At 42.7% G+C, this 23,767-nt stretch overlaps 3 protein-coding genes across 3 annotated transcripts; 2 read left to right on the top strand and 1 right to left on the bottom strand.

Moving 5' to 3' along the window:
- Positions 1 to 795: 795 nt before the first annotated feature.
- Positions 796 to 10,664, top strand: ndnfl (neuron-derived neurotrophic factor, like). Its single transcript, XM_046402951.1, has 4 exons — positions 796 to 1,202; positions 4,035 to 4,286; positions 6,886 to 7,010; positions 8,553 to 10,664. Exons 2-4 carry the CDS (start codon positions 4,111 to 4,113, stop codon positions 10,001 to 10,003), a joined length of 1,752 nt encoding a protein of 583 aa, XP_046258907.1. The 5' UTR covers positions 796 to 1,202; positions 4,035 to 4,110; the 3' UTR covers positions 10,004 to 10,664.
- A 920-nt stretch (positions 10,665 to 11,584) lies between these two features.
- Positions 11,585 to 14,269, top strand: dnajc9 (DnaJ (Hsp40) homolog, subfamily C, member 9). The gene is made up of 5 exons (XM_046401614.1): positions 11,585 to 11,944; positions 12,896 to 13,036; positions 13,355 to 13,609; positions 13,748 to 13,834; positions 13,923 to 14,269. Exons 1-5 carry the CDS (start codon positions 11,771 to 11,773, stop codon positions 14,022 to 14,024), a joined length of 759 nt encoding a protein of 252 aa, XP_046257570.1. The 5' UTR covers positions 11,585 to 11,770; the 3' UTR covers positions 14,025 to 14,269.
- A 49-nt stretch (positions 14,270 to 14,318) lies between these two features.
- fam149b1 (family with sequence similarity 149 member B1) lies at positions 14,319 to 23,552 on the bottom strand. Its single transcript, XM_046401611.1, has 15 exons — positions 22,982 to 23,552; positions 22,470 to 22,586; positions 21,789 to 21,933; positions 20,915 to 21,063; positions 20,600 to 20,743; positions 19,868 to 20,029; positions 19,563 to 19,744; positions 19,322 to 19,464; positions 18,064 to 18,176; positions 17,516 to 17,740; positions 16,550 to 16,673; positions 16,197 to 16,322; positions 16,010 to 16,091; positions 15,481 to 15,618; positions 14,319 to 15,310 (listed from the first exon to the last, which is right to left on the bottom strand). The coding sequence occupies exons 1-15, from the start codon at positions 23,026 to 23,028 to the stop codon at positions 15,228 to 15,230; spliced, it is 1,980 nt and encodes a 659-aa protein (XP_046257567.1). The 5' UTR covers positions 23,029 to 23,552; the 3' UTR covers positions 14,319 to 15,227.
- Positions 23,553 to 23,767: the final 215 nt, after the last annotated feature.

Raw genomic sequence — 23,767 nt, forward strand, 5'->3', positions numbered from 1 at the left:
CAGCAAACAGTTAACTCAGCAGTTGAATACCTGTAAAACATGTGGATGCATTTAACTATTATTTATGTACTTTATTCTTATTTTCAAATTTTTATCAAAAATTTTTTTATCATACATCATACATCCATTCTCACTCTATTAATCTAATAGGGAAAAATAAAACAAAACATAGTACAAAAGCGTTTCCTCTGCACTAGAAAATCCAGGTTTTCGCTTTCTATTTAACATGGTATATTTTTCTAATTAGTTTTAAAGGCAGTACACACCAAATATTTGCATAAATCCATTAGGTGTCTGATAGGCCGTTCTCCCATTCAAACATGTTCATTTAGAGGCAGTGGGAGCACCTGATCGGAGGAGCGATAAGGCACAAAGACAGTGTAACCTCCAGCACGCAGTCAGCAGCTCTCCCCTCACACAGATCTTATCACACCAGCCGGAGAATGGTTAATGTATTTAACTTTTACATCACCTCCCCTTCCCCTAATGCTGCTCTTGACAACACACAGACACACACACACACACACACACACACTCTCTCTCTCTCATTTCTCATCACCACCCCCATTCAGCGACCTCACCGCCAGCCCCCTCACAGTCACCCACTCGCTCCCTCACTCTCAGATTGCACATACAGATACACAAATACACACACACACACAGTCGCACATGAGCCCATTTGAATTGCAAGTGAGCTCTGTTCACTAACCAGAGGAGGTAAACAGAGGGAACAAGTGGAAAGAACAGGAGGTAGAGGGGGGGGGGAAGAGCGAGAAAACAAGAAGAGAAGTGGGCATATAGGCTTCACTGACCGGATGACATTCACACAGTGTTTAGCAGGACAAGACTCCACGTGTGAAGGACTGAGAGACGGAGAGAAAGAGTGAGGAGAGAGCGCCTTGGGGAGACTTGTACCACACCAGAGCTCTGTGGAGGTTGGGACAGCCCTGAGGGGACACCTGAGACCTAAGGAGACACCTCCTGAAGTAGGGAGTGAGCAGCACCCCATGGGAAACGGAGTCAGAGGAACACCCGACAACAACCTGCTGTCGCTCCTCCTCTCCTCGCAACCGGCTCTCATCCCCTTCTCCTCCTCCTCCTCCTCTTCCTCCTCCTCCTCCTCCTCCATCCTCACTCCCTCTCTCATTTGATCCCATCCCTCACTCCGTGCGCAGGAGAGGGAGAGCGTGCGCTAAGAGAAGGTAAGGGGGATGCAAGCATGCATGTTGTTGTCCTTGCAGTGCATGTGTGTGTGTGTGTGTGTGTGTGTGTGTGTGTGTGTGTGTGAGTATACGTCAGCATCTCAGATTTCAACTGGATGTGTAAGTCAGCAACTTGTTTCTTTGGATCAGTTCTTTATGTGTGTGTGTGTGTGTGTGTGTGTGTGTGTGTGTGTGTGTGTGTGTTTATTTGTGTGGTCTCTGGAGGATTTTTTTTAGTAAAAGCTGAGACAGATGCAGGGCACTTTTCATTTGTTGCAGTATTGTTTTCATCTAGACAGAATCACATTTTTGCATGTTTAAAGGCTGTGCTTTTCTGTCTGTGCTGTCTGTGTGTTTGATTTCTGTCTGTGTCTGTCTGTTCTCTCTGACTACCAATGATTCCCTTGTCATTTGAAAGGAAAAGTATGACAGAAAAGTGTGACTGTGGAGCACACAGAGAGAGAGAGAGAGAGCAGACATGAAGTATGTATCAAGAACGGGATGATGGTGTACAAAGTCTGTGAGGGAGAAATACACAAGACAAGGAGAATGAAATGCAAGCACAGAGGGGCAATGAAAGCAGACAGGAGAAGGGTTTATATATTCAAATGTGCGTGCAGCGAGGTAGAAAATCAACCGTAAAATCCTATCAAGACCCATGGTCAGTGCATGATACCCCGCCATCATCTTGTCAACCCCCGCCATGAACCACAGGCCAGTTCTTTGCCCACAGAAGTTTGGGGGTGGGGGTTGGGGGGGGGCAACCGATCCTGCAGGGACCACACCATGCCATTTAATCTGTCCCTGCCCACAGATAACAGAAGGCAGATGGTCCTGCCAGAGCACAGGCAGATAGAAGATAGCTAATACAATGTGCAGACAGATAGCACACAGCACTCAACCTGTCCCTCTGAAACTGAGCCTGCATCAACTTCTAAATAAGGGGGCCAAATGAAATGAAAAGCAGACCGAAAGAGAAGGACAGAAACAGAGAGAGACAGAGAGAGAGAGAAAGAGGGAGAGAAAGACAAACAGAGCAGGGTGGAAGTATCTTTAATTAAAACCCAAACAGAATCCAGAATAAATGCAGTCACTTGACAGTCTGGGATAAACATAATGGAAAGAGGAAACTCATCTAAGAGAAAGGAAAAAAAGGAAAGAAGAAGAAGAGCTGAGCAGGGAGTGAGCGGAACCATCAAAGTCATGAGCTCCTGTGTTTAAAGGGGAGTGTGTATTTATTTATAGAGGGCGGCAGTTAAGTTCACCAGGCTCCCTCTCTCCGTAAGACCCAGCCTTTTTTGCCTTATGAAAATTCAATTGGCCATAATTTGCTGAGGAGCCGTATGCATATTTTATTAGCGGGTGCGTTTTGAAGAGACAAGCCCACCAAGCTTTTCGGTGTCTTCATCTTTATCAAGATTGAATGAGGCGGAGTGTGAGAAGGGCTGCGAGGTTGTGCAGCCGTCTGGTAATATGTGACACATTAGAACCCATTCGACACGGGGGCTAAAGTAAACACCAATCAGCTTCATGTGTCTGGCTAAAACACCGAAACAAATTCATTGCAACCTTGTTGCATGGCAGCAATGTTTTTTTTTTCTCTGATCCCAACCCTCATTTTTTTGCACTTTCTCCTCTTTTCCCCTCTCCGTCTCCTTGCCTCTAATTACTCCAGGATCCAACATCCTCCTCTTCTTGCTCTCCATTTCCACAGCCCTCCCTTCCCCAGCCTACCCTCCCTCTCCTCCTTCTCCCCCCATTTCAATCTGCCTCTCTCCCTCTGCATGTCTCTCAGTTAAAGCTTTATGGGTCGTTCACTCCCCTCTTTCTTTGCAAGGATAATGAGCAGGCTCCTCTGTGCGACTTTGTAGCCGTGCGACGGTTTGTGAGTTTGGATCTCGGAGCGTCCCGGGGCCCGAAAGACTCAGATGTACCTTCTGTAGCCGCCTTCACGGTTCCACTGCGATTATCATCTGATCCATAGGGCACAGCACCAACATAATACACCTTGTTAGAGGAAGGCGGGGAGTGTGTTTGTGAAGACTGTGCGACTTTGAACAAATGTGTTTTCTCTGGGGGAAAGAGAAGAACAGTGAGACCTGTAATCATCCTATCCACTATCACTAAATCACAACCACACGCACGATCACACATCCATATATAAATACACACATGAAAAAGGCAGGGGAAAGAAAACACTAATGGAGTGTGAAAGAAATGCCAGAAAAGACAGAAAGAAAACGAGATACAGAACAATCTGATGCAAGTTCCTCCTGTTAGGCACTGCGTTTATGTATGCTGATTGGATCTGACTGCATCAGAGCACCTCCAGGTGTTGTTTGTGTACCTCTCTCCACATCGCTATCACGTCACTTTCTCCTGATAAAATGGCCCCCAATACCCATGATGAAAGATATTTGGAGAACAGATCCATTTGAACTCCCATACTAAAAATAGAAACGTAGATGTAAAGGCATCGACTTCAGAGTGATATTAGCAACCCACTTCACACTTTGAAAAGTCGTGCGATGGGTGATTTTTTTACAGTGAGTGTCAAGCTGTGCTACACACACACACACACACACACACACACACACACACACACACACACATCCCAGAGTAATATAGCATGGCAATTTCTTTCCCCTTGCATGAATAATTCTGTCTGAATAGGATAGGATGTTCCTTCATATCAATGAATCATCAGCTGCTACAGCTCTTTAGAGTCTGTGTGAATGGTACAGTAGAAATTTAACTAAGTGTGTGTTGAGTGCATGACTGCGGGTGTGTGTTTTGTTCATGGGCTCTGATTGATGGTCTTGACCTTTCCAGCAGAGTCTGGAAGATATCCAAGACCGGGTGACGAAGGAAGTGAAAGAGTGAACGAGACAGAGAGCAGGAAGCAGCGATGGCCCTGTCCCTGTCCTGGTACCTCAGTGCCGCTTTGGCGTTGTTTTGTGGCTCTTCGTGGCCCCAGGCGCACTCGGCCCTGGCGCCGGAGAATGAGGTGCCGCTTCGTCCGACTACATGGTTACCAGAAGGAAAGATCACCTCTGTAACTCTCCCCAAAGGACGAACTCGCAGGTAGAGTGACAGACGGGGGGAAAACATATGAAGCAATTCATGTGGGCCTGAGCTGCAGTTGCTAACTATGATGTTTATGTTTCATCACTTTATGTTGAGATTTATTTTTTTAAGAAATGGATTAGTTGTCTTCTCAAGTGATTGTGGACTTGACTCCAGATTTGCACTGCAGAAGGCAAACAAAGACAAACAGGATTTGGGCAGTGCTGTTCTTCACTGTCACAATATCCAGTAAACTACGATCTGTGAGAACACACCTAAGTCAGCATTTAGAAGTTATTCACTCAATTTATTATTATTTGTACTCCTATGCAAAAGTGTTTAAGGGTCTAATTTTAATTACTTAATATACTGCTGGGTGTTTTGCGATTATCATACTTCCACCTATGATAATGTGCCAGAATTTGTTTGTTGATTACATTTTATATTATTAATCAGAATACCTGAAAAGTAACTAAAGTTGTCCAACAAATGTTGGGGAGTAGAAAGCACAATATTTCCAACTGATGTGAGATGGAGTAGAAGTACAAGGTAGCAGGAAATTGAAATACTTAAGTACAAGTGCCTCAAAATTGTATTTTAGTATGGCAACTGAGTCGATGTAGGCCCACTTAGTTACTTTCGACCACTGGCTATGACAACATATGAAAAGTAATTATGAACAGAGAAGTAAAATTAATCAAGAATACGAGACAATTAATCCAGAATACAAGACTGAGACTGTTCAGTTTCTATAAGAGGTAGTAGCCTGAATATTTAATAAACCTGCATGAACAGTGCAGCTGTATCTATATACTTAATCTATACCTGTGTGTTTATACAAAAAATATATAGAATTAAAATTAAGTTAAATAACATCCAGATTAAAATCCACTCAAATGAACACATTGGGAACACAGTGGTGTCAATGAAGGGCTACTTGAGCTCATCTGATGGGCCCGTGGGAGTGCGACAATACAACAGAAAAGGTTGGGAACCACTCCAGTGCATATAAAGTCAGAAAATAATGAATAATGCCAGTGACAATTTAGCTGGGCCCTAGGTCTAAATTGTTTGTTTTGTTATAACAACAGTCTGAAATCCAAAAAAAAAAAAACCATACAGAGAAAGTCTGCAAATATTCACATTAGAGAAGCTGGAGCTGCAAATGTTTGCCATTTTTTGTTTGATAAATTAAATTTGATCTGGTCAAACTATGAAATAGAACAGCTCTTGACGATTGTCATCTTTGAACATGAGCATATGTCTTTGTATAGCCTAATGGTAAATATGTTCTGCTGGTAAAGAGACTTAAATTAAGTTGAAACGTCAGTGTCAGCACAATCATTTCATGCGTTTCTAATGCAAGTCTGAAACAAAGTGGATCATCCCAATAAAACATGCTCGATTTGCATTTGGCCTTTAAAACAAGCTGTTGTGCAAAATAAATAATTACAACACACATCTGACTCTGAACAGTAAAGAAAGCGAAAGTTTTACCTCATTTTCAGATTTTGCTGAAGACCCGTGAATACATCTTTGATTTGCCCTTGTTTCCACTTCAATAACAAGTCAGCAGCCTTCCCCTCCAACCACCTTTTCAGACAGCAGCTGATTCCAGCACCACTGTAGAGAAAGCGAGAGGAAGTGGAGCCCATTTGGCCTGAACCTTACACAACAGTGCCAGTGCTCGCTTTCTGAAACTGCGAGCTGAAAATTGCAAAATGCATCTCCCTGTGTGCTGCAGTCTGTCCACCGGTGCGGTCATGCAGAACCACACGGCAAATAATGGAGAAAAAACACAAATTCAGAAATTAATCACTCTATTAAATAAGCTGCAAAGCGCCCTTGAGAATGTCAGTGTCGCACATCTGTTTGGAAACGACCGCCATCTGCACAGAATCATGAATAATGATGCTTGTAAGGAAGGAGAGCAAATATTTATTGACAAATAACCATGCAGTTGTTTAATTTTCATGGGTCATAACTAGCTGTGAAGACATGTGAGGTAACAGAACAGTTTGGGTGTCAAGGAGACAGACTTCTTCTGTTCAAATGTCTTGGTGGAGGTGATCAGTTTGACTTATGAGTTAACAACCGCGACTATCTGAATTAAAATAAGACTAGATCACCGCAGTGTGAACGTTAAATGTCCTTTAACTGCCACTGAGCTGCCGTCTAATATGCAAATCCCTAAAACATCAGATCACAAAAAACAACATAATAGTTTCTATGCTAGGCACGATTCCTGATGGTTACAGCAAACAGGCAGATATCCATCTGAAACTGCCAACGCGGCCTTATCGTGTGATTCGCAGGTCACCTCTCCTGATCTCCTATCAAATGTCTGATCAGCATGTGGACAAAGGAAAGACGGTGACTGGCAGATGTTTGAAAGAGCTGCAAAGTTGAAATCTCCAGAGGAAAAAATTATAACCAGCCCACCGTATCAGCAGTCCATCCAACAAAATGAAAGAATGTTGTTCAGTATGCACTGGAAGACATCTTGTCTTCTCATCCATCTCTTCGCGGCTGAACTGAAACAGGATGTTATCTCTCTGACATTCCCCCGATGAATAAGACAAACTTGTTGTGGCTATCCTGGATGTTTCGTCCACAGGCTATACTTTACACTGAAGAAGAAGGCTTCGGCGATGTCGGTGACTGTCAGCCCCTGTGACGTCCCCATCGAATGGAGCTTGGCCGCCCGCACGCTGAAGGACAAACCCCTGAAGACCCTGCAGTGTGAGTGAACAGCAGGACTCGAACCGTCAGACACCCACTTCAGTCTGAAGATCATCTCTACACCAGGCTAAGCCCAGATGATCAATCAGATACTATCATCACCACATAACAGATCAGGGTTTAGAAGAGGGCAAAGACTTACTTTCTACATCCTTATGACCGTAATTTATAGTAAAGTAGAAAGGAAAATCAAACTAGTAGAATTGCTTGTTTGTCCTTTGAAGGTTTGCAGCCTGGAGGTCGAAGCTGTAATTTATGACTTCTGTTAGATCTTATTATAGACTGAAAAACTGGCCTTTAAAGTGATAATCTTCAAGTTTCTTTCTTTTTAAGGTAGATAAGACTTATATTACTTCAATCCTCTTATCAGCACACTGTACCTATTTCTTTAAGTTCGAAGCACAGAAAAATGCTGTATTTTTCCTAAATGCCACCCACTATCTCTGCCAAGGACAAAGACAGTGAGTCTGACCATATCTGGTTGTCACATTGTCATAAATTTTTCATGAGGCTTTTGATTTGGGTTTTAAAATCTTATAAAAAAAACACACACACACACACACACACATCAACTGGAAAGGTTTGCCAACTCTTGCTTCAAAGATTGAATAAACAATAAAATAAAACTGCGCTCTTATGCTGCAATATTTTGTACATGGCCAGTCAGAGAAATCAGATAAACCTTGAAGGATAAAAATAAACTATAGAGCAGCAAAATTACAAAATAGCTGAAAGTTAAAGTCAGGGCAACGAGTGCTGCAAGTAAATCAAAGCAAATTTCCAACCTAAAACGGGTGCAGATTACTGGATAAGAAAATGTGCCTTGCAGTGTTCTATGAGTACATTTCCAGGTTAACTCAAGTTTCTGTACATTTTAAAATAAAATTATGAAGTTATAAAATGACGCATGAATCATTCAGACCCTGAGCTGATGTGTCCCCATCGCCAGACTGAATTATTCACTTTGATTCAGAAACATTTGGTCTCATTTGAGGAGCGATTTCCTATCTTAACAAGGGCTCACAGTGAAGACGAGTGTTTTGGCTTTTTTTTTTCTTTCTTCTTTTTTTAGTGTTTAATTGGCAGTTGCGTCAGAGTGTGTACTTATAACTCTTTAGGCATGCACAAAAATACTGGTATTTTATTTACTTTGGCACTTTGGAATTTCTCTGTATCAACCAGATTCTATGTTCTCACTTGTTTGTTGTGTACGATTTGCAGTGCTTAGGTGTCTTGAATTAGTTGTTGTCCTTTTCTGTTCATTTACACTTCTTGTTGCTCACTAAATAGAAACAAAAACCACTTCCCATGCTCCTCAGGATTTTTTTAACACATAGAATTCAATTTATATTTTGACAAGTAAATTTGACATTTTGCTTATTTGTTCTTTTTTGCAACATGTTAACTCCATTCTCATCTCTACATGCAAACATGAAAACAGCTAGCCTGGTGTGATGCTACATTAATGAATAGCTCATTCTCTATGTTCTTTCTGTGTGTACCTTGCAGGTTTGTAATTATGTTCTTTGTTTTGCCCCACAGGGAGCACCAAAAAGAGTACGCCCGAGGTGTGGTGGCAAGGCCCCGGGACTGAGGAGAAAAGGCACAGCTTCACAGGCAACACCGTGGACACCTACAGGGGTCCCTCTCACCCCCATGCTTCCATCTACATTGTGAGGCTTCGCTCCAAACAGCAGAACACTCGAGCTACCGTGTATCTCCGTGAAGGCTTGGGGACCTCAGGTGCATTCCCTTTGCTCCCAGTAGACCCTCGAGTCCACACGCTAGGTGTCGGCATGACCAGTGTCACCCTCAGCTGGGTGCCCAGTGCCTCCATAACCAGCCTCCCGAACACACAGAAAAGTTATGATTACTGCGTCCTCGTCAACTCTCAGCAAAACTACCCCAGCCTCTGTGCTGCGCGAGAGAGCTTGAGGAAAGAAAAAGATCAGAAACAAGAAAAGAAGGAGGGGAGGAGGAGAGTGACGGCCTGGCCGATTTTGAAAGAGTGGTGGTGGCGGCAGTGGGACTCTTACGCTGAACCCCAGAATGCACCTTCTTCCCTCACCGATGAGTATGGTGATCTCAAGTGTGTGTGTCAGGGCACAGAGAACGTTTGTACTGTCTCTGAGCTCCTGCCCGACACCCAGTATTACTTTGACGTCTTTGTGATAGACAAGCTGAATGGGACCAGCATGCCGTACAAGGGGACATTTGCTCGAACGCACGAGGAGGCTCGGGCGGCGATCACCACGCTAAGAGAAGGGGAGCTGAGGTGGGTGACCTTCAATGACAGAGACTCCAACTCAGAGCAGTTCTTCAGTTTCCGTCCTCGGGGCTTGCAGCAAAGTGGTCTCCTCACCCTGCAGAGCTGCGGTGGAGGCGAAAAGGTCAAGGTCACGGTGTCCAGTAAAGGTCATGTGCTGACCTCCCAGGCTGTGGGGGGAGATTTAGCCCACATTTGGCTGCAGGGAAGTCCTTCTTATCTCATCCACTTGGAGAGAGAAGGAATTAGCAAAGGCCATATCTCTGCTGCTACACACCCAGCTCTACCTGGAGGTCTGATGGCTTCAGTCAAAATGCAGACCTCCTCAGCCTACCACCGCAGAGAGGTCCCATCTTTGCCATCCACTTTACAGATAAAATCCTTCAACCGGTTGCGCGGTTGCAACAGTGTCACCCTGGCCTGGATGGGCACAGAGGAAAGAAGCCTATACTGTGTGTACCGAAGGAAGCTTGGAAACAGCGATGCAAAGGATGGAGGAGTATCAGCTATGACTGCACCGTGTCTGGGGCCAGAGTCCCGCTCTGACACTGAGAGGGTTCTCTGCAAGTATTTCCAGGAGCTGAATCCTCGACGGGCCGTCACTACAGCAGTGATCGGGGGCCTGGAGCCAGGAACGGCCTATGTGTTTGATGTCTATCTAATGAGACGCTGGGGGATCCCTATCAAGTACGCCAGCAAGACGGTGAAGACCAGAAAGGAATGCTGAGCTGCCGCCCTCTACAGGAGGTTTTTAGACTGTCCCTGTCAAGGGGGGAAATGCTTAGGCCATGGACATGCTGTAAAGACTGACCATGTGAACGAAGCCATTTGACTGTTGTGGAGAGACTGTTACCATACCAAGGAAATATTCCCTATGGAGGAGCAATGGTTTTATCGAAACTCCACTTGCGGTATCCATGCAGGTGGATGGAAGGCTGTGAGAAGGATGTGTACACCAGCAAAAGTTGATAACATTTACAGGACAACTCTCGTGCTTTTGTCATTTTGTTTGTCATTGTTGATCATGATAATGATGTGCCAGTTGTCCAAGTGCTTATTTTGTGTGTGTGAGTACAAAGGACAGATGAGGTTTGTGATGATGACAGAAAGTCGATACAAAAACAACAACAGAGACTGTGCCAAATATGCAGCAGAAACAGATGGGGCAGTAATTGGATAACATCTGAGATGGGGGGGTTGCAGTGTATATCTCCACTGCCGCCTACTGCATATTGTACAGGCTTATAAACACAGATGGGTGCAATCTACAGATGCTTAGTTCAAAGTCAGTGTGTATCTTTGTGTTCTGCTTTAGCATGAAGCAGTGAAAAAATACTTAGTGACTTGCCTCATTGTCTTTGATGTATTCTTGTGCTGCTTCAAACACACCAATAAATCCTTGGTTATCTGTACATTCCTGACTGAGTGATGCAAGTATATAAACTGGAAAAATAGATGAAAATAGAATTTCTTACAACCAAATTGTTTTGAGGTAGCTTCAATTTTACTGTAAGCGACAAGGCCTTCTGCAGTTCACTGCCATAAGGTTGTGACATTTAATTGTAGTGCGATTAAGTGTGTTTATTTTGGTAACTACATAAGGCTGCACAGGAAAGACTCAGGTTGAAATATTACAGGAAAATTTAAATATAGTTTCCGAATGTATTGGCTTTGAAGTAGCCCTGCTGAACCAGGTTTTAAAGACAAATATGCCCGTTAACTGTCATGTAATTGCTCATTTATATTTACCAAGAAAACTGCATAATACAGATCAAATACTACCTTAGATATCATTACACTTTTGGCTGTTTAATTTTGATAAAGTAGTCTAATGTGCTCATTTGGTTACATTCAGTTAATCTTAGGTTTAGGATTGTTATAAACAATGTGATTTTAAAATCTGAAACGGAGTCAGGGCTTTGTCTAAAATAAAATAAAGTATACTTATTGGTATTATTATAATTAATATTATTAATTATCAATTAATAATGAATTTAGTTTTCTAGAGTCTTATATTTAGACCATGCTTTGTTAAACTTTTAAACTTTTTAGGCGAGTATCCATGGTCTAATGGTTAATGTTGACCCCATGAAATTAACAGCATATACGACACAACATATTTGCAACAGTTACTATGTTATTTATGTACAAATAAATTATATCTGAAAGAAGGTAAGTGAATTATTAAAATACAAATAATAAATAAATGAATACAGTGATGTTTTGAAAGATGTGGAAATCAGAACCAACTGTCATGACAAACGACGGGAACCAATAAGAGGCCGTTTATGTATGTTACGTCAGCGCGTCGCTGCACGTACGGGTGCATCTGACATTCCAGCGCGCCAACTTGATATTGCCAACAAAGGGAAGGCAGAACACAGGACGTTTTTAACTTCTGCACATTTAATCACAAGTCGTAACTGTAAAAGTGGTTTAGACGTTTGTGAGCAAATACTTTAAGAGCCGGACTGACGTACGTTACCTGGTCAGGATGGGTTTGCTCGAGCGGTGCCAGGAGCTCTTCAAGACCTCAAACCTGTACGAGGTGTTGGGCATCAAGAAAGACGCAACCGAGGCTGATATCCGGAGGAGCTATTACAAAGTGTCGCTGAAGGTCCATCCAGACCGGGCACCTGAGGACCCACTGGCCACAGAGAAGTTTCAGGTTAACTCTCCTGGTTAACTGTCAAACGGCACACAGCGAACACAAGCTACGTTTACTAGCTATCTAGCTAACGCTGCTAGCATGAGCCGCTGATGAGTAGTTAGCTAATCCCCCCTGCGCAATTACCAGCTTCATTCTGATATTGTCATAGAAATGTTGTCATGCGTTTACGCTGTTTGCAGTAGAAGCAAACGATGGTTTCTTCCTGTTATGCTGGCCAAAGCCCAGAAGAAGGCCTTTGGTGTTATTGTAGCTAGCTAGGTGCAAAATAGTCTTGTCACGTCGGTCCTTTTATTTTGTTGCAGCTGATTTTCCTGTTGCATTGCATACAAAGATCATAATAATCCTAAGTCTGTTGTCGTCCAGGATCCGCAGTGGATTATCCGTATTAGACACGGATAACATTAAAGTCTTCATCGAGTTTTTAATTTAACTTCACACTATTGCGATATTATATCATTATTTATTAACTGTATTGTTAATATTATTTACTATTTGTCATCACATATGTATTTTGTCCCATACTACATTTTCCAAAAACTCAGGTGAGAAACTATGCATAGATGAAATAATCAGATGGAAATGTCTGTTATTTTAGTGTTTCTGCAATTAAATACCTGAAAGACTATTATCCCTCATTACATTAATGCCACAATTCTGTAAATCAGATCTGCCTTCTCACTGACTGCAGCATTTCCTATAATGTGCTAAAACAACCAGAGGGAATAGTTTCCATTATATGAAAGGTATGGCAAAATCTGATTACTGACAGATTTCTAACATCTGTTGATTGTAGCCAACAGTGAAACAATAGTTCAATGCATCATCACCTCCTGTTATTATATTATTTGACTAAGGTGTGTAATTATTAATAATAGTACATATCATGTATTTCATTAAGGGCTGCAGATGTGTGTACATTTGAGTCTCAGGTGACCTTTTTTTTCCCAGGTGCTGGGAAAGCTGTATGCGGTGCTGAGCGATAAGGAGCAGAGAGCGGTTTATGATGAACAGGGGGTCGTGGATGAAGAATCTGACATCTTGAGTCAAGACCGCTGCTGGGAAGACTACTGGAGACTGCTTTTCCCCAAGGTACTGGACTACAGCAGGTGTTCGCTGATTTGTGTACATGTGATGATGTGATGTGTTGATAAAGTCACTTGTATTCCAAGGAATTTAAGGATACATTTTTATTTAAAGGATACATTAGATTGGGATAAAAGTTATGTGTTATTGCACTGCCATTGTACAGCAAATTAAAGCCAACAACATGAATGTGCTCATGGATAATTTACAACTACTGTATTTGTTACACCATTATGAAATTGCATATTAATTAAAAAAATGTATCCTGTCACAGATTGTCTTTGTCCTGACAACCTACTTGGTATCTCTCCATCCATCTACTAGATTACAGTGCAGGACATCCTGGAATTTGAGAAGAAATATAAAGGCTCTGACGAGGAGCAGCAGGATGTGATCCAGCTGTATGTGCAGCACCAGGGAGACATGGACGCCATCATGGCCTCAGTGCTGTGCTGCTCCCAGGAAGATGAGCCCAGGCTGTGCGGCATCATCCAGGCTGCCATCGACAGCGGAGACGTCAAAACATTCCCGGCGTTTACTCGGGAGAGTGAAAAAAAGAAAAGAGCTCGTAGGAAGAGGGTGAGAAATGTGTTGGTGTCGAAGCCACAAAATCCTCACAGCTCATATTAATTCATTTCATCAAGAAACACAGGACCAGTCTTTGCTATCCTACAACGTCATCTAATCTCAGTATTGTGATTGCAATCGGTCTTCTAGGCTGATAAAGAGCGACAAGAAGCGGAGGAAATGCAGAAAGAGATGGGGCTCGATGATCAGGATGACAGTCTTGTGAAGATGCTTCAGGTAACAAATACACAAACGTGTATGAAGTAGACCAGACATTTGTTTGTGTCTTCTTAATAATCCTGTTTTCTTCTCCCTTATTTTCCAGCAAAGACAGAAGTCCAGAGAGCATAATTTTAACAGTTTCCTGTCTGACCTGGAAGCAAAATACTCAAAAAAAAGTGGGAAACCCAAAAGAGCAAAAAAGTAAGACGCTACAGACTCTGGTTATAGCAGATAAAATGTATATAAATCGAAGCAGATATTCTCATTTGTTCAGAGGAAAAATAAAATTGCCTTTTCAGATTTTAAGAGCATTAGAGCACGTGTGAGCAGCCTAACTGCTCCCTTCAGTGTGTCTCCTCAGAAAACATAATCTGTAGCTTCTTATCTTTTTATCTTTGTTTTTTCTTTGTCAACACTTCACATATACAAATAAATTCATATTGATATACATTTGTACACAGCTTTTTTATTCCTTTGTATAAAACAGAATCAAAGAAAATGCATTGAAGAAAAGCTTCAATTTTTTGAGTTTTGTCACCTTTGTAGCATGGCTGTCTGATATATTTTAATAATGAATAAAAGGAAAACCAACCTTTGTGCAGTAACCCTGATGTTACCTGTCAAAGCATCCCTATATGGCTTTGCTAAGATAATGATGGGAAAAAAAGATTTACAAACACAAATTACAGTATATTGTGGAGACAGTGAATTACTTAGTTATTTACATAGTTTCCTGTAACTGCTTCATGTATTCCTACATTATCTTGAGGTGTAGGTGTAAAAGCATGTGGGCTGCAGAGATGTTCTGTTCTGCTACCATATTCCCTCTTCTGATTTATGACTTTAATGGGGAGAAAGGCAACAAAAAAATCTTGCAAGGTGGCATCTTCTGCCCAGTGAGCAACGATATGCAATGAGAGCTTCTCTCTCTTTTTACACAGGGTGGCTGAAAAATTGTGTTCTTATAAAAGATACAGTACCAAACTCTCTGATGCAGAATCGGAGAGGGGAAAAGTGCTTTTTATCCTCTCTGTCCCTGTCTGGGTGTGGATGTGTTATTCCCTGCATAGTTATTTACCAGTACAACAACACACCACAGAGGATAATATACAGTACATTCACATAGAAATAGATAGATACAGTATGTACACATTCAGATCATACATACATACATAGTACAAATGTCTACATGCACAGCTCATACTGTACATGAACATGGATTATTGTCGACAGTCATTTGTGTTTGGCAGCCACGTAAGCTGATTTCTGATATACAAAAATAGGCTTCTAACAAAAACTTCACCAAAGCAGCATAATATGAAAAACAAAATCTGCTACTTCTGTTTAAAGAAAAAATTGGAGTGCTGTATAAAGTGAATGGCTGAAGGGTCCAGAGATTGCAGGGAAACTACAAGCCAGGTCTGCTGGCTTTGGATGAGATGCCTCCCCGGGTGTAAGACCGAGGTGGGACTGACACAGGCACCAGTGGGGCTATGGGAAAGAGGAAGGATTAAAACCAAAAAACTCAAGTTAATGAACATACAAGTCATCCTATCAGCAGGTAAATCTTACCTGAGGCCAGCCACTGTAGTCACGTTCACTCATAGTTAATCTGAGAACTGAGTCTGGAAGAGGTTCCTCAGCAGCTTTAATCTACTGACCTGGGACTGAGGCCTGAGGCTCTGGCTCCTCTTCGTCTTTGATGGGCGAGTGCCCCAAGGGGTGATGGGAAAATGACTCCAAAAAAGATGAGCTGCTGATGCCGAGACTGACGCCAGTCACACCGATCCCAAGAGAGTCTGGTGGAATGAATGAATAAACTGATGCATAAGTGAAAGTTAATTGATGTACTACAGACTCCATCCTACACAGGCTCAGGGAATGTAGAGTACAAGTACCACAAAACACAAAGATGAAAGGTTGGTGTACAGTATAAGCGATATCACAGGTAAGTGATAGATTGTGAATTAGCGAGAATTTACTATTTGATTATAAAAATTCTATCCATACATTGAGCCAACCATAACACTTCTGTATGATTTATAACATCCACCATTATATCTAAAAATATAATATTATCCCAATTGAACATGAGATGGGGTGTTGATGAAGCGATAGCTATGTTCATCTGACAGGGCTGTGTGGCCCAAAACATTTAGGAACCACTGCAGTTTTTTCTGAATTTCTGACCTGTGCCCACAGAGGCTCTGCCTGGCCGTCCCTGTCCAATGTTGTCCAATACTGTGAAGGAGCGACGGTACGGAGTGTCCGACTGGGGAGAAAAAAACGGGGGGGTCAAACACAACAAACCCTCTCTAACAGTGAAAATATGCCATAATGCGTATGCAGGAGTCTGTGATGATGAAGAGCATCTTACCCTGTATGTGTGAGTGGTGTTTGGGCGGGAGAAGACATCCAGTAGGTGGTGACGATCTCTTGGTAATGAACTGCCAGCTTCATCATTTATAGCACTGTGGGCTCGGCTGGATGGGCCTTTCGGACGCTGATCCCATGGAATAAATGGACAAATACAGTTAGTTTAAGGAATTTGAATGCATTTAATAAATGCTAAAGTACTATTATCTTTAGGTTGTCTACTTTATGTTAGGTTTTGGTGTTAAAACATATTATCTGCTTAGTAAAACTTTCACTTAATCTGTGTTTCTGTTCATGTGCTGTCATGAGTTTTCATGGTGAGCGTAGTTGTGTTTCACAGGTGTTGTACAGTACCTGTGCAGGTTTGGCCTGCTGTCCCGAGTGAGATGACTCTGGGTCTCCAGTGCTGATCGGGGGAAGGAGTGTGTTCCTGCTCAGAGGCAACAGCGGAGACGTCAGGCGGTCGCTAGCTGTGGGTCTGAAGAGGAAGACACAAATACATTGTTCTATATGGCACTAACATACACTTATCTCTGAAAAGACTGTGGGAGTTGTGAAATCTCACAGCTTAAGCGTTAGGATGAAAGTCAAAGTTATAATTTTACTTATTGTGATGGCGTAGATTCTGTTTTAAATAAAGAACAAATCTGATGTGTAGATAATGTTTGATCTAAAGGGCTGTAAAGAATCAGTGCAATAGAAGACCAAATTTAATGACCAGGATGCTAAGATGACAGCACCGTGATATTGAAAAAGTAGTTTGACACTCTGGGAAAAGTGCTCAGTCACTTTCTTGCGTTATCAATACCACACATATCTGTCTGTAAATATGATGCTGGAGCCTGGACATATATGATCAGCTAACCACGAAGACTGGAAGTAGTGAAACAGCAAGCTGCACAAAAAATGAAGAGCAAACAAAGTAGTTTTACTGATGCTTATGTGCTGGACTATTTCTAAAAAGTAAAATCCACAAACATGTTATTCCTACTGAGTTTACCATTAAATATTAAGATATAGTAGTTGCTGAATTTTGCAGCAGAACTGACAATCCACCTGTCAGAAAAAGTGGCACATTTAACACTATTACTCTTCTCTTTCACTCGCGGTTCATGACAAGTTCACCTGTGAAGCTGCTTTCACAAATGAATTATTCTGCTGCAGAGAGCCAAAAGGCATAAGTTGAAAGGAAGTATGTTTTCAAAGTCATCTTACTCTGCTTCTGCACAACCTCAGACACCCTAAGGGAGAATAAGAGACTAAAAGTATAGATAGGAGCTTGGGTGGGGCTGGTGGTGCTCCCACGACGCCAAGACTCACAGACGTGTCCCTCGGATGACCTCGTCCATGGATCCCACAGCGCTGGACTGACTCAGGCTGGGAACCAGTGGCAGGAGAGTCCGGGGAGGAGGGTTTCTGCGTCGGGCAGACTGTGGAGGGCGGGACAGCGAAGAAGAGCTCTGGTCCAGGGTTCGGCGAGGCCGAGGTTTGTTGGAAGGGACCACACTGGAACCTGGTCTGTGACACAGACGCTCTTCTGGCTCCCTGTATGGGAAGGAGAGAGCAGAGCACAATCCATGAATGGTGCATTTCAACCTGCAGCCAGCCGGCCGTGCAGCGCACCCTGCCAAACAAGGTGTTAAGACGAGGGACGAAAACATGGCACGAATGAGGCGATGTCCCTCTTGTGTTGCAAAGTATGTTCACCTGTAAATGGAAAACAAGGACTACAGGACACCTGTTCATTCCCATTCAAATATTAAAATCACATATCAAAAATATACAAATGTGTAACGGACGTGTCATCGATGTTGATTTCATTTTTCCATTTTGGCACCAGTTGGTTAAAAAGTAACATGCGTCCCTACTGGTTTCTGTCCAGCACGCCCAGGTTCCTCTGCTGCAGGGGGATGCTGTGGATCACGATGAGGTCGTTCAGGTTGTGCGAGGTCGCTGCAGCTCCAACCGGAACCCTCCCAGCCTGTGAACGGTGTGAAATGGAGGGGAACAAGTAATGAGACAGCGGGATTGCGGGGGAGGAATGATTAAGGGCGCAGGGACATGGAGAAATAAGTGGGGACCAGAAACATAAAACGAGAGGAAAAGCAGATTAAATGCAAATAATTTATTTTATAAAGACTACTATCCATATGGTTAGTTAATTCCATATATATAAATATATTACAGCATTTTGTCAAAAAAAAGGTTATTCATGCATCTCATCTCAGCTATGCACGAACCAAAATAACATTCACGATACTTAAAATGCAACAAAAGCAAAAACTAGCAAAACAAAGCATTCCAACATTTTCGCGAAAGAAAAGGCCTAAAGGAAATCAAAGTAGTTCATGTTGAAAATAAGTTGCAGTTAATTAAAAAGACAAACAGCGATGATGCTTTTGTGTTAATCAACAGGCACAAGCACATTTACTCTAGAGATAAAGATAATGAGCCGCTATGGACAGCGTGCACACAACACGCCGCCATTTTGGCTCTAAGTGAGGGAGTTACATACACTGGAAGGCCTTTTCTGCTTTTTGGATTTCCGTCTGGATTTGTGCTTTGAGCCCCTTGACTTTGTGTTCTTTAAGGGGGAAAAGGTGTGACCGAAGGAGGATGGTGGGTACAGAAAGGAGGGAAGAAGGATAAAGAACAAAGAAAGGGGAGCAAAGACAGAAATAAAAACATGGAAAAAGAAGGAAGGAAAAAGGAAAAGAAACAGAGGGTACACGAACACATTGGCAAGGTGAAGGGCAGAGAGTAAAGGGGGAAGGAAAGAAAACAGCGATAAAAGTTAATGAACTGGAAGCACTGAAAGACCGAAAGAGCAACAGGCAAGAGTGAGAAAAAAAGTGACAGTCATGTGTGCACTGTGGAAGAGAGACTTGTGACTCTAAATCCAGCAAAGGCCGACAATTAGCTATGCTGAACAAATGTTATCTGCTCCTCTCAGGGATAAAACGATTCAGATTGAAAGTCAGCCTAAGTTAGACACTTTGTACCGTATTTATTAAAACTCAACTCCTCGCTATTTCCATTACTTTATTTTCATGTTAAATATTGTATTCATTATCAAAGTGAAGCAAACATTACATCAAGTCCTCCCCACCCTCCCAGACCACTCACCTGGAACTGCAGGCCAGCTGTAAGCGGGGGCACTCTGCTCTGGCCAACTTTAGGCAGCATCGTGGGCAGCATGGACAGCAGCATGAAGGGATTCTGGGAGTCTCGCTGCACGGGGCTCAAGTTCCCACAAATCTTTTCAACATCTGCCAATCACATATATCCCAAATATCATGCATAAGAATGGACATTTGTTAATCTTCGATAGATCTAACGCATTCAAAACAGTTAAATTCAACCCTACTTGAGGTGCAGCATTCCCAGTGGCGCTGAACCAGCTCTTTCATCCAGCCAACAAGCTGCCGCCACACATCATCAAACAGCAGGTCGAGAACAGCTTGACGCCGACAACGAAACGGTGAGACAGGGGGCAGACAGTGATGTCTCCGACATGACTCCGAACAGTCCTGCTCCCACTCGTCCTCCCTGTCGAAGAAAGATACAGTAAATCATTTTGACAAAACTGTGCAACACATCGACAGTAGTTTAGGATTAAATTTTGTTTCTGAAATAAGGATAATTATAGTGTCGCAGGAGTGAGTAACTCACAAGTCCCTGCGATCAAAAGCCAGATATTCCTCCATCAGACCCTCCACTTCGATCAGTCTCGGCTTATCCTGACTGCTGGAGCCACTGGTGGAGCCAGGAGACCCATCCAGCTCTGCTGAGGAGGACTCAATCAGCGCTGCTCTCCTGCCCTGCACATTCAACCTTTACCCCGAGACAAGGGCGCACATAGTTAAGCACTTCAATATGTACAGATAAAATGGCACGCTCATGGACACAAGCCCACACTTGGTTTACGTTTTCTATAAATATTAAATGAACTCAAATCCAAATATGACATCTTGAGCTTGAAAAACAGAAGGAAAACTCTGACAAACTTTTACAGCATATACATGCATGCACAAACACCCTGTTATGTCAGCTCAGTTTTGAGAAGTCAGACGTTGCTTGACACTGCCTTGCGTCAACCAGCCCATCCTTAATAGAGTCAGACCCAGAAAGTATTTATCAAACCTCTGACCCACAAACATGACACACAACCACATAGCCAGTCACGACCCCTCCACAACTGATGCACTCACTCAAGTCATTTGGACAGCAAGCAAGGCACCATACAGCAGTTCATATAGATTACAGTTTCAAGGTCTCAAACATTAACACTGTAAAACAAATTCTGTTCACTGTTGTTCATTTGTTCATTTTTGTTCACAGCTGAGCTTTGACCTTATGTGAACTTCTCCTACCAGATACTCAGTTAGTGCAGTTAAGACTTACTCTGTGCCACCCTTATCTTTCTCCTGGAACTTCACATTGCTCTCTTTGCCTGCTGATGGGCTACTGGCAGAGTTGCCTTTCCCTGAAGTAGCATACCACTGGAAGCCCTCATCACTGGGACACACCAGCTGAGTTCCCAGGATCCTAAGTGACACACACACACACATTAATACATAAGTTCAAGATGTTTCATACAAGATTTTTTTTTTTCAAGTTTGTCTCCACAATCAGCATTGACCTTTGATTCCACCGCTGCCTCCATTTCACTCAGAAGTAAAAGGTCAGGAGACCAGCAGGAAACTGTGGATGACATACCGGAGATGTGGGAAACGCGTGGCCCATTGCTGACATTCATCCTGCAGCCCCTGGAGTATCCCTCCTCCGCTGCCTCTCCCCTCGTACAGCTCTTTGTCAATCTCTTCAAACATTTGTTGCACCTGTCGCGATGCTGCCTTGTCGAACTCCTACGGGACAAAAAAAAACAAGACATCAGTAACACAGAACAGAGACAGAAACACGGGAAGGATAGGAAGTTCTTTCCTCTGTTACACTGGCTCTATGATTGCAAGCTGCTGCTTTTCAGTCTCTTCATCAGTTATTGACTATAGGTTCATTTGTTTTAGTCTCACAACAACCTTCAGCATGCATAATAACCAGCTTCTACAGCGCTTTGGGATGTGCGTACATGTTTGTGGTCGAGCTGGACATTACATATGCTATGACAAGAAAACAGAGATAAAGAGACGAGTCAAGACTGAGTTCGTTTGCGTAAGAAATTTTTTTTTCTTCTCAGAAGGAGCTTGAGGATAACAAAATAAATAAATCATTGAGTCCTGGAAAAGTTTTGCAAGACCGGCTGAGGCTAGAAAGCACGGCATAATATCAAACCAGTCAATCCCCAGTGGAATCAGGCCTTACGTGTAAGTCGTCTGCCATACAATACACTGACTAGTTGTATGTTGTTCTGTAGTTTTCCACAGGTTTGCCAAATGTTGACTGAAGGTGAATGTTGCCAAATAAATCAAAATCAGAACATTAACACATGCATGAAAGTATGTTTATGGAGTCATTTCATCGTGGCAACGCAATAATAGAAAAAAGTGTGGGTGTGTGCATGCATGAGTGTGTTCCCGACAGACAGAGCAAATCTTCCCTTCACATTAAGATGGTTTCACAGGATTACACTTACATCGTATCCCCAGGAGAACACAGAGCTCCTCTCTGTGGAGATTCCAGTTCCCGTGGAGCTGTGGATGCCTGACCAGGACTGGCTGGAGTCTACTGAGATGACGGTGGGACAGTCAGAGTGACCTGAGGCAGCAGACGTGTCTGAGCTACACAGAAAAGACCAGAGAGTTGTGAGGTTTATGTGCAGTTTGAGAAGTAATGGATCACCAAGTTCTCTTGTAGCTGTAGAGGATATGCAACACGCCTTCTTCCCACAGCAAACTCTTAGCTGTTTCACACATGCCCTCTGAATTTAACAAGGATATGCAACCTCCTTGACTCTCTGTGTTACAATATAAACCATGTCTCAAAAAAAAAAAACAAAAAAGACAGGGCAAATGTCAAAGTAATTGAATACTCCAACAGCCTACCTCATTATTTATTCTTTTACCTACACATCTGAAGGAAGCAATCTGATATCAATTAATCCACTGCTTCTGGGTGTCTTGTTTCACCCAGAGAGAGCCCTGACAATCAGTTGTACACTCGAAACAGTGTAACATTACAAAACACGCAGGTGTGTGTGTACTAGTTGGAGGTAGTTTGATCTCTGGCTTTATCCTGCCATTGCCAAGGTTTTCTTTTTCCTCCGTGCAGAACAATCCAGTGCTGACTTTGCACAGAACAGCCAGGACTCAGTTACCTGTTGTGAGTGGAAACAGCTTCCTGGAGGTCATGGAGGTAGCGCTGAGGGGTTTGGTTATTGTCTGCCTCCTCCGGGAGAGGATGGTGGTCAAGGCTGCTTCGGGACAACCCACGACTGCATGAAAAGAGTGAAAACATTAACCAAAAAGGTCTAATCCAAAAAAGTGAGTTTATAAACACATTTTGGAGAGGAGACGATAACCTGCTGCTTCTCAGTGCAGGACCTTGCTGAAGCTTTTTCATGCCTTAACTCCTTAAATACATTTTTAAATATCATTTTCCAAAGTTCCAAACCTTACATCATGAAAATAAAGAACAACGATGGACTGTCTGCAATCAAAAAAATATATACTATTCTACACTGTCATTCTATGCTGGCGCAGACGCCAATAAGTCATCTCATTTTCACTCAGTGTAGAAACAGCATTCAGCCCCTGACAACTGGGAAAAGCTTGTTTCCACTGCTTTTACTGCTACAGCAACAAATCTGGTGTTATGCTCGGTACTCACATCTCAAGTTTGTGCGATACGTGTCTTCTGTTGTATCGTGAAATCATTCTCCTTTGTCTCCGTTTTATAGGCTCAAGCCCTCGTCTCTCATTCTTGCCTCCACGTCCTTGACTCGCTGTGAATAGTTTAAAGGGAGGTCTGGCATTTCCTCTCGTCCGCAGACACCCTAAAGCGCAAGGAAAGTGGACGGGGCTTTGGCTACAGATAATGAACGTGTTTCTTACTGTTGCGTTTGCTGTGTTAGAAGGAGGCTACGTCTGAAAATAAGCTAGCTTGCGTTACATGGAGGGACAGATAAAAGATCAACAAGGCACGAACAGCATTGCACGATTCCTTAAAACGCATTTCCTATTAGATTGCTACATTAAATTAGCCTCTTGTGTGGCCTGGAAGTTGCCTACAAATTCGCTTTACATAATTATAACGCTAATTGAGCTGTCGTTAGCTATCGCCACCTCAAAGGATTTCCTTTGCTAATGTTAGCACCACCAACAACAATAACACGGCTGTCATGGATACGCAGCTTCTTGTGCCCGTGGCCTCATGGGAAATAGATTTCGGACGAACACAAAATAGCCGTTACTTTAGAGGCTATTTCACTATAGTTCCCAGCATTCATTGCGACAACGTGATTGCGTTTCTGAAATGTATCCGGTGGTCGATGATGGATTATGTTGGACACTAAAGTCAAAATGCGCATAATCCAAATAATTGTTTTATTTGCATTAAACTTATTAGAAATGTAACTTATTTTCTTGTAACTTATTTACTTGGTTATTTTGTCTC

The sequence above is a fragment of the Scatophagus argus genome, chromosome 10 (assembly GCF_020382885.2).
Source record: "Scatophagus argus isolate fScaArg1 chromosome 10, fScaArg1.pri, whole genome shotgun sequence".
NCBI classification, from domain to species: domain Eukaryota; kingdom Metazoa; phylum Chordata; class Actinopteri; family Scatophagidae; genus Scatophagus; species Scatophagus argus.

Excerpts from the sequence above, each read along its gene's own strand:
- ndnfl (XM_046402951.1), top strand. The coding sequence starts at position 4,111 with ATGGCCCTGTCCCTGTCCTGGTACCTCAGTGCCGCTTTGGCGTTGTTT. Across the intron at positions 4,287-6,885 it reads CCCAAAGGACGAACTCGCAG|GCTATACTTTACACTGAAGA; the intron begins GTAGAGTGACAG and ends TTTCGTCCACAG. Across the intron at positions 7,011-8,552 it reads ACCCCTGAAGACCCTGCAGT|GGAGCACCAAAAAGAGTACG; the intron begins GTGAGTGAACAG and ends TTTGCCCCACAG.
- dnajc9 (XM_046401614.1), top strand. The coding sequence starts at position 11,771 with ATGGGTTTGCTCGAGCGGTGCCAGGAGCTCTTCAAGACCTCAAACCTG. Across the intron at positions 13,610-13,747 it reads AAAGAGCTCGTAGGAAGAGG|GCTGATAAAGAGCGACAAGA; the intron begins GTGAGAAATGTG and ends TCGGTCTTCTAG. Across the intron at positions 13,835-13,922 it reads GTCTTGTGAAGATGCTTCAG|CAAAGACAGAAGTCCAGAGA; the intron begins GTAACAAATACA and ends CTTATTTTCCAG.
- fam149b1 (XM_046401611.1), bottom strand. The coding sequence starts at position 23,028 with ATGATTTCACGATACAACAGAAGACACGTATCGCACAAACTTGAGAT. Across the intron at positions 15,619-16,009 it reads CAGAGCCTCTGTGGGCACAG|ACTCTCTTGGGATCGGTGTG; the intron begins GTCAGAAATTCA and ends TCATTCCACCAG. Across the intron at positions 15,311-15,480 it reads GCCTCAGGCCTCAGTCCCAG|CCCCACTGGTGCCTGTGTCA; the intron begins GTCAGTAGATTA and ends TCTTTCCCATAG.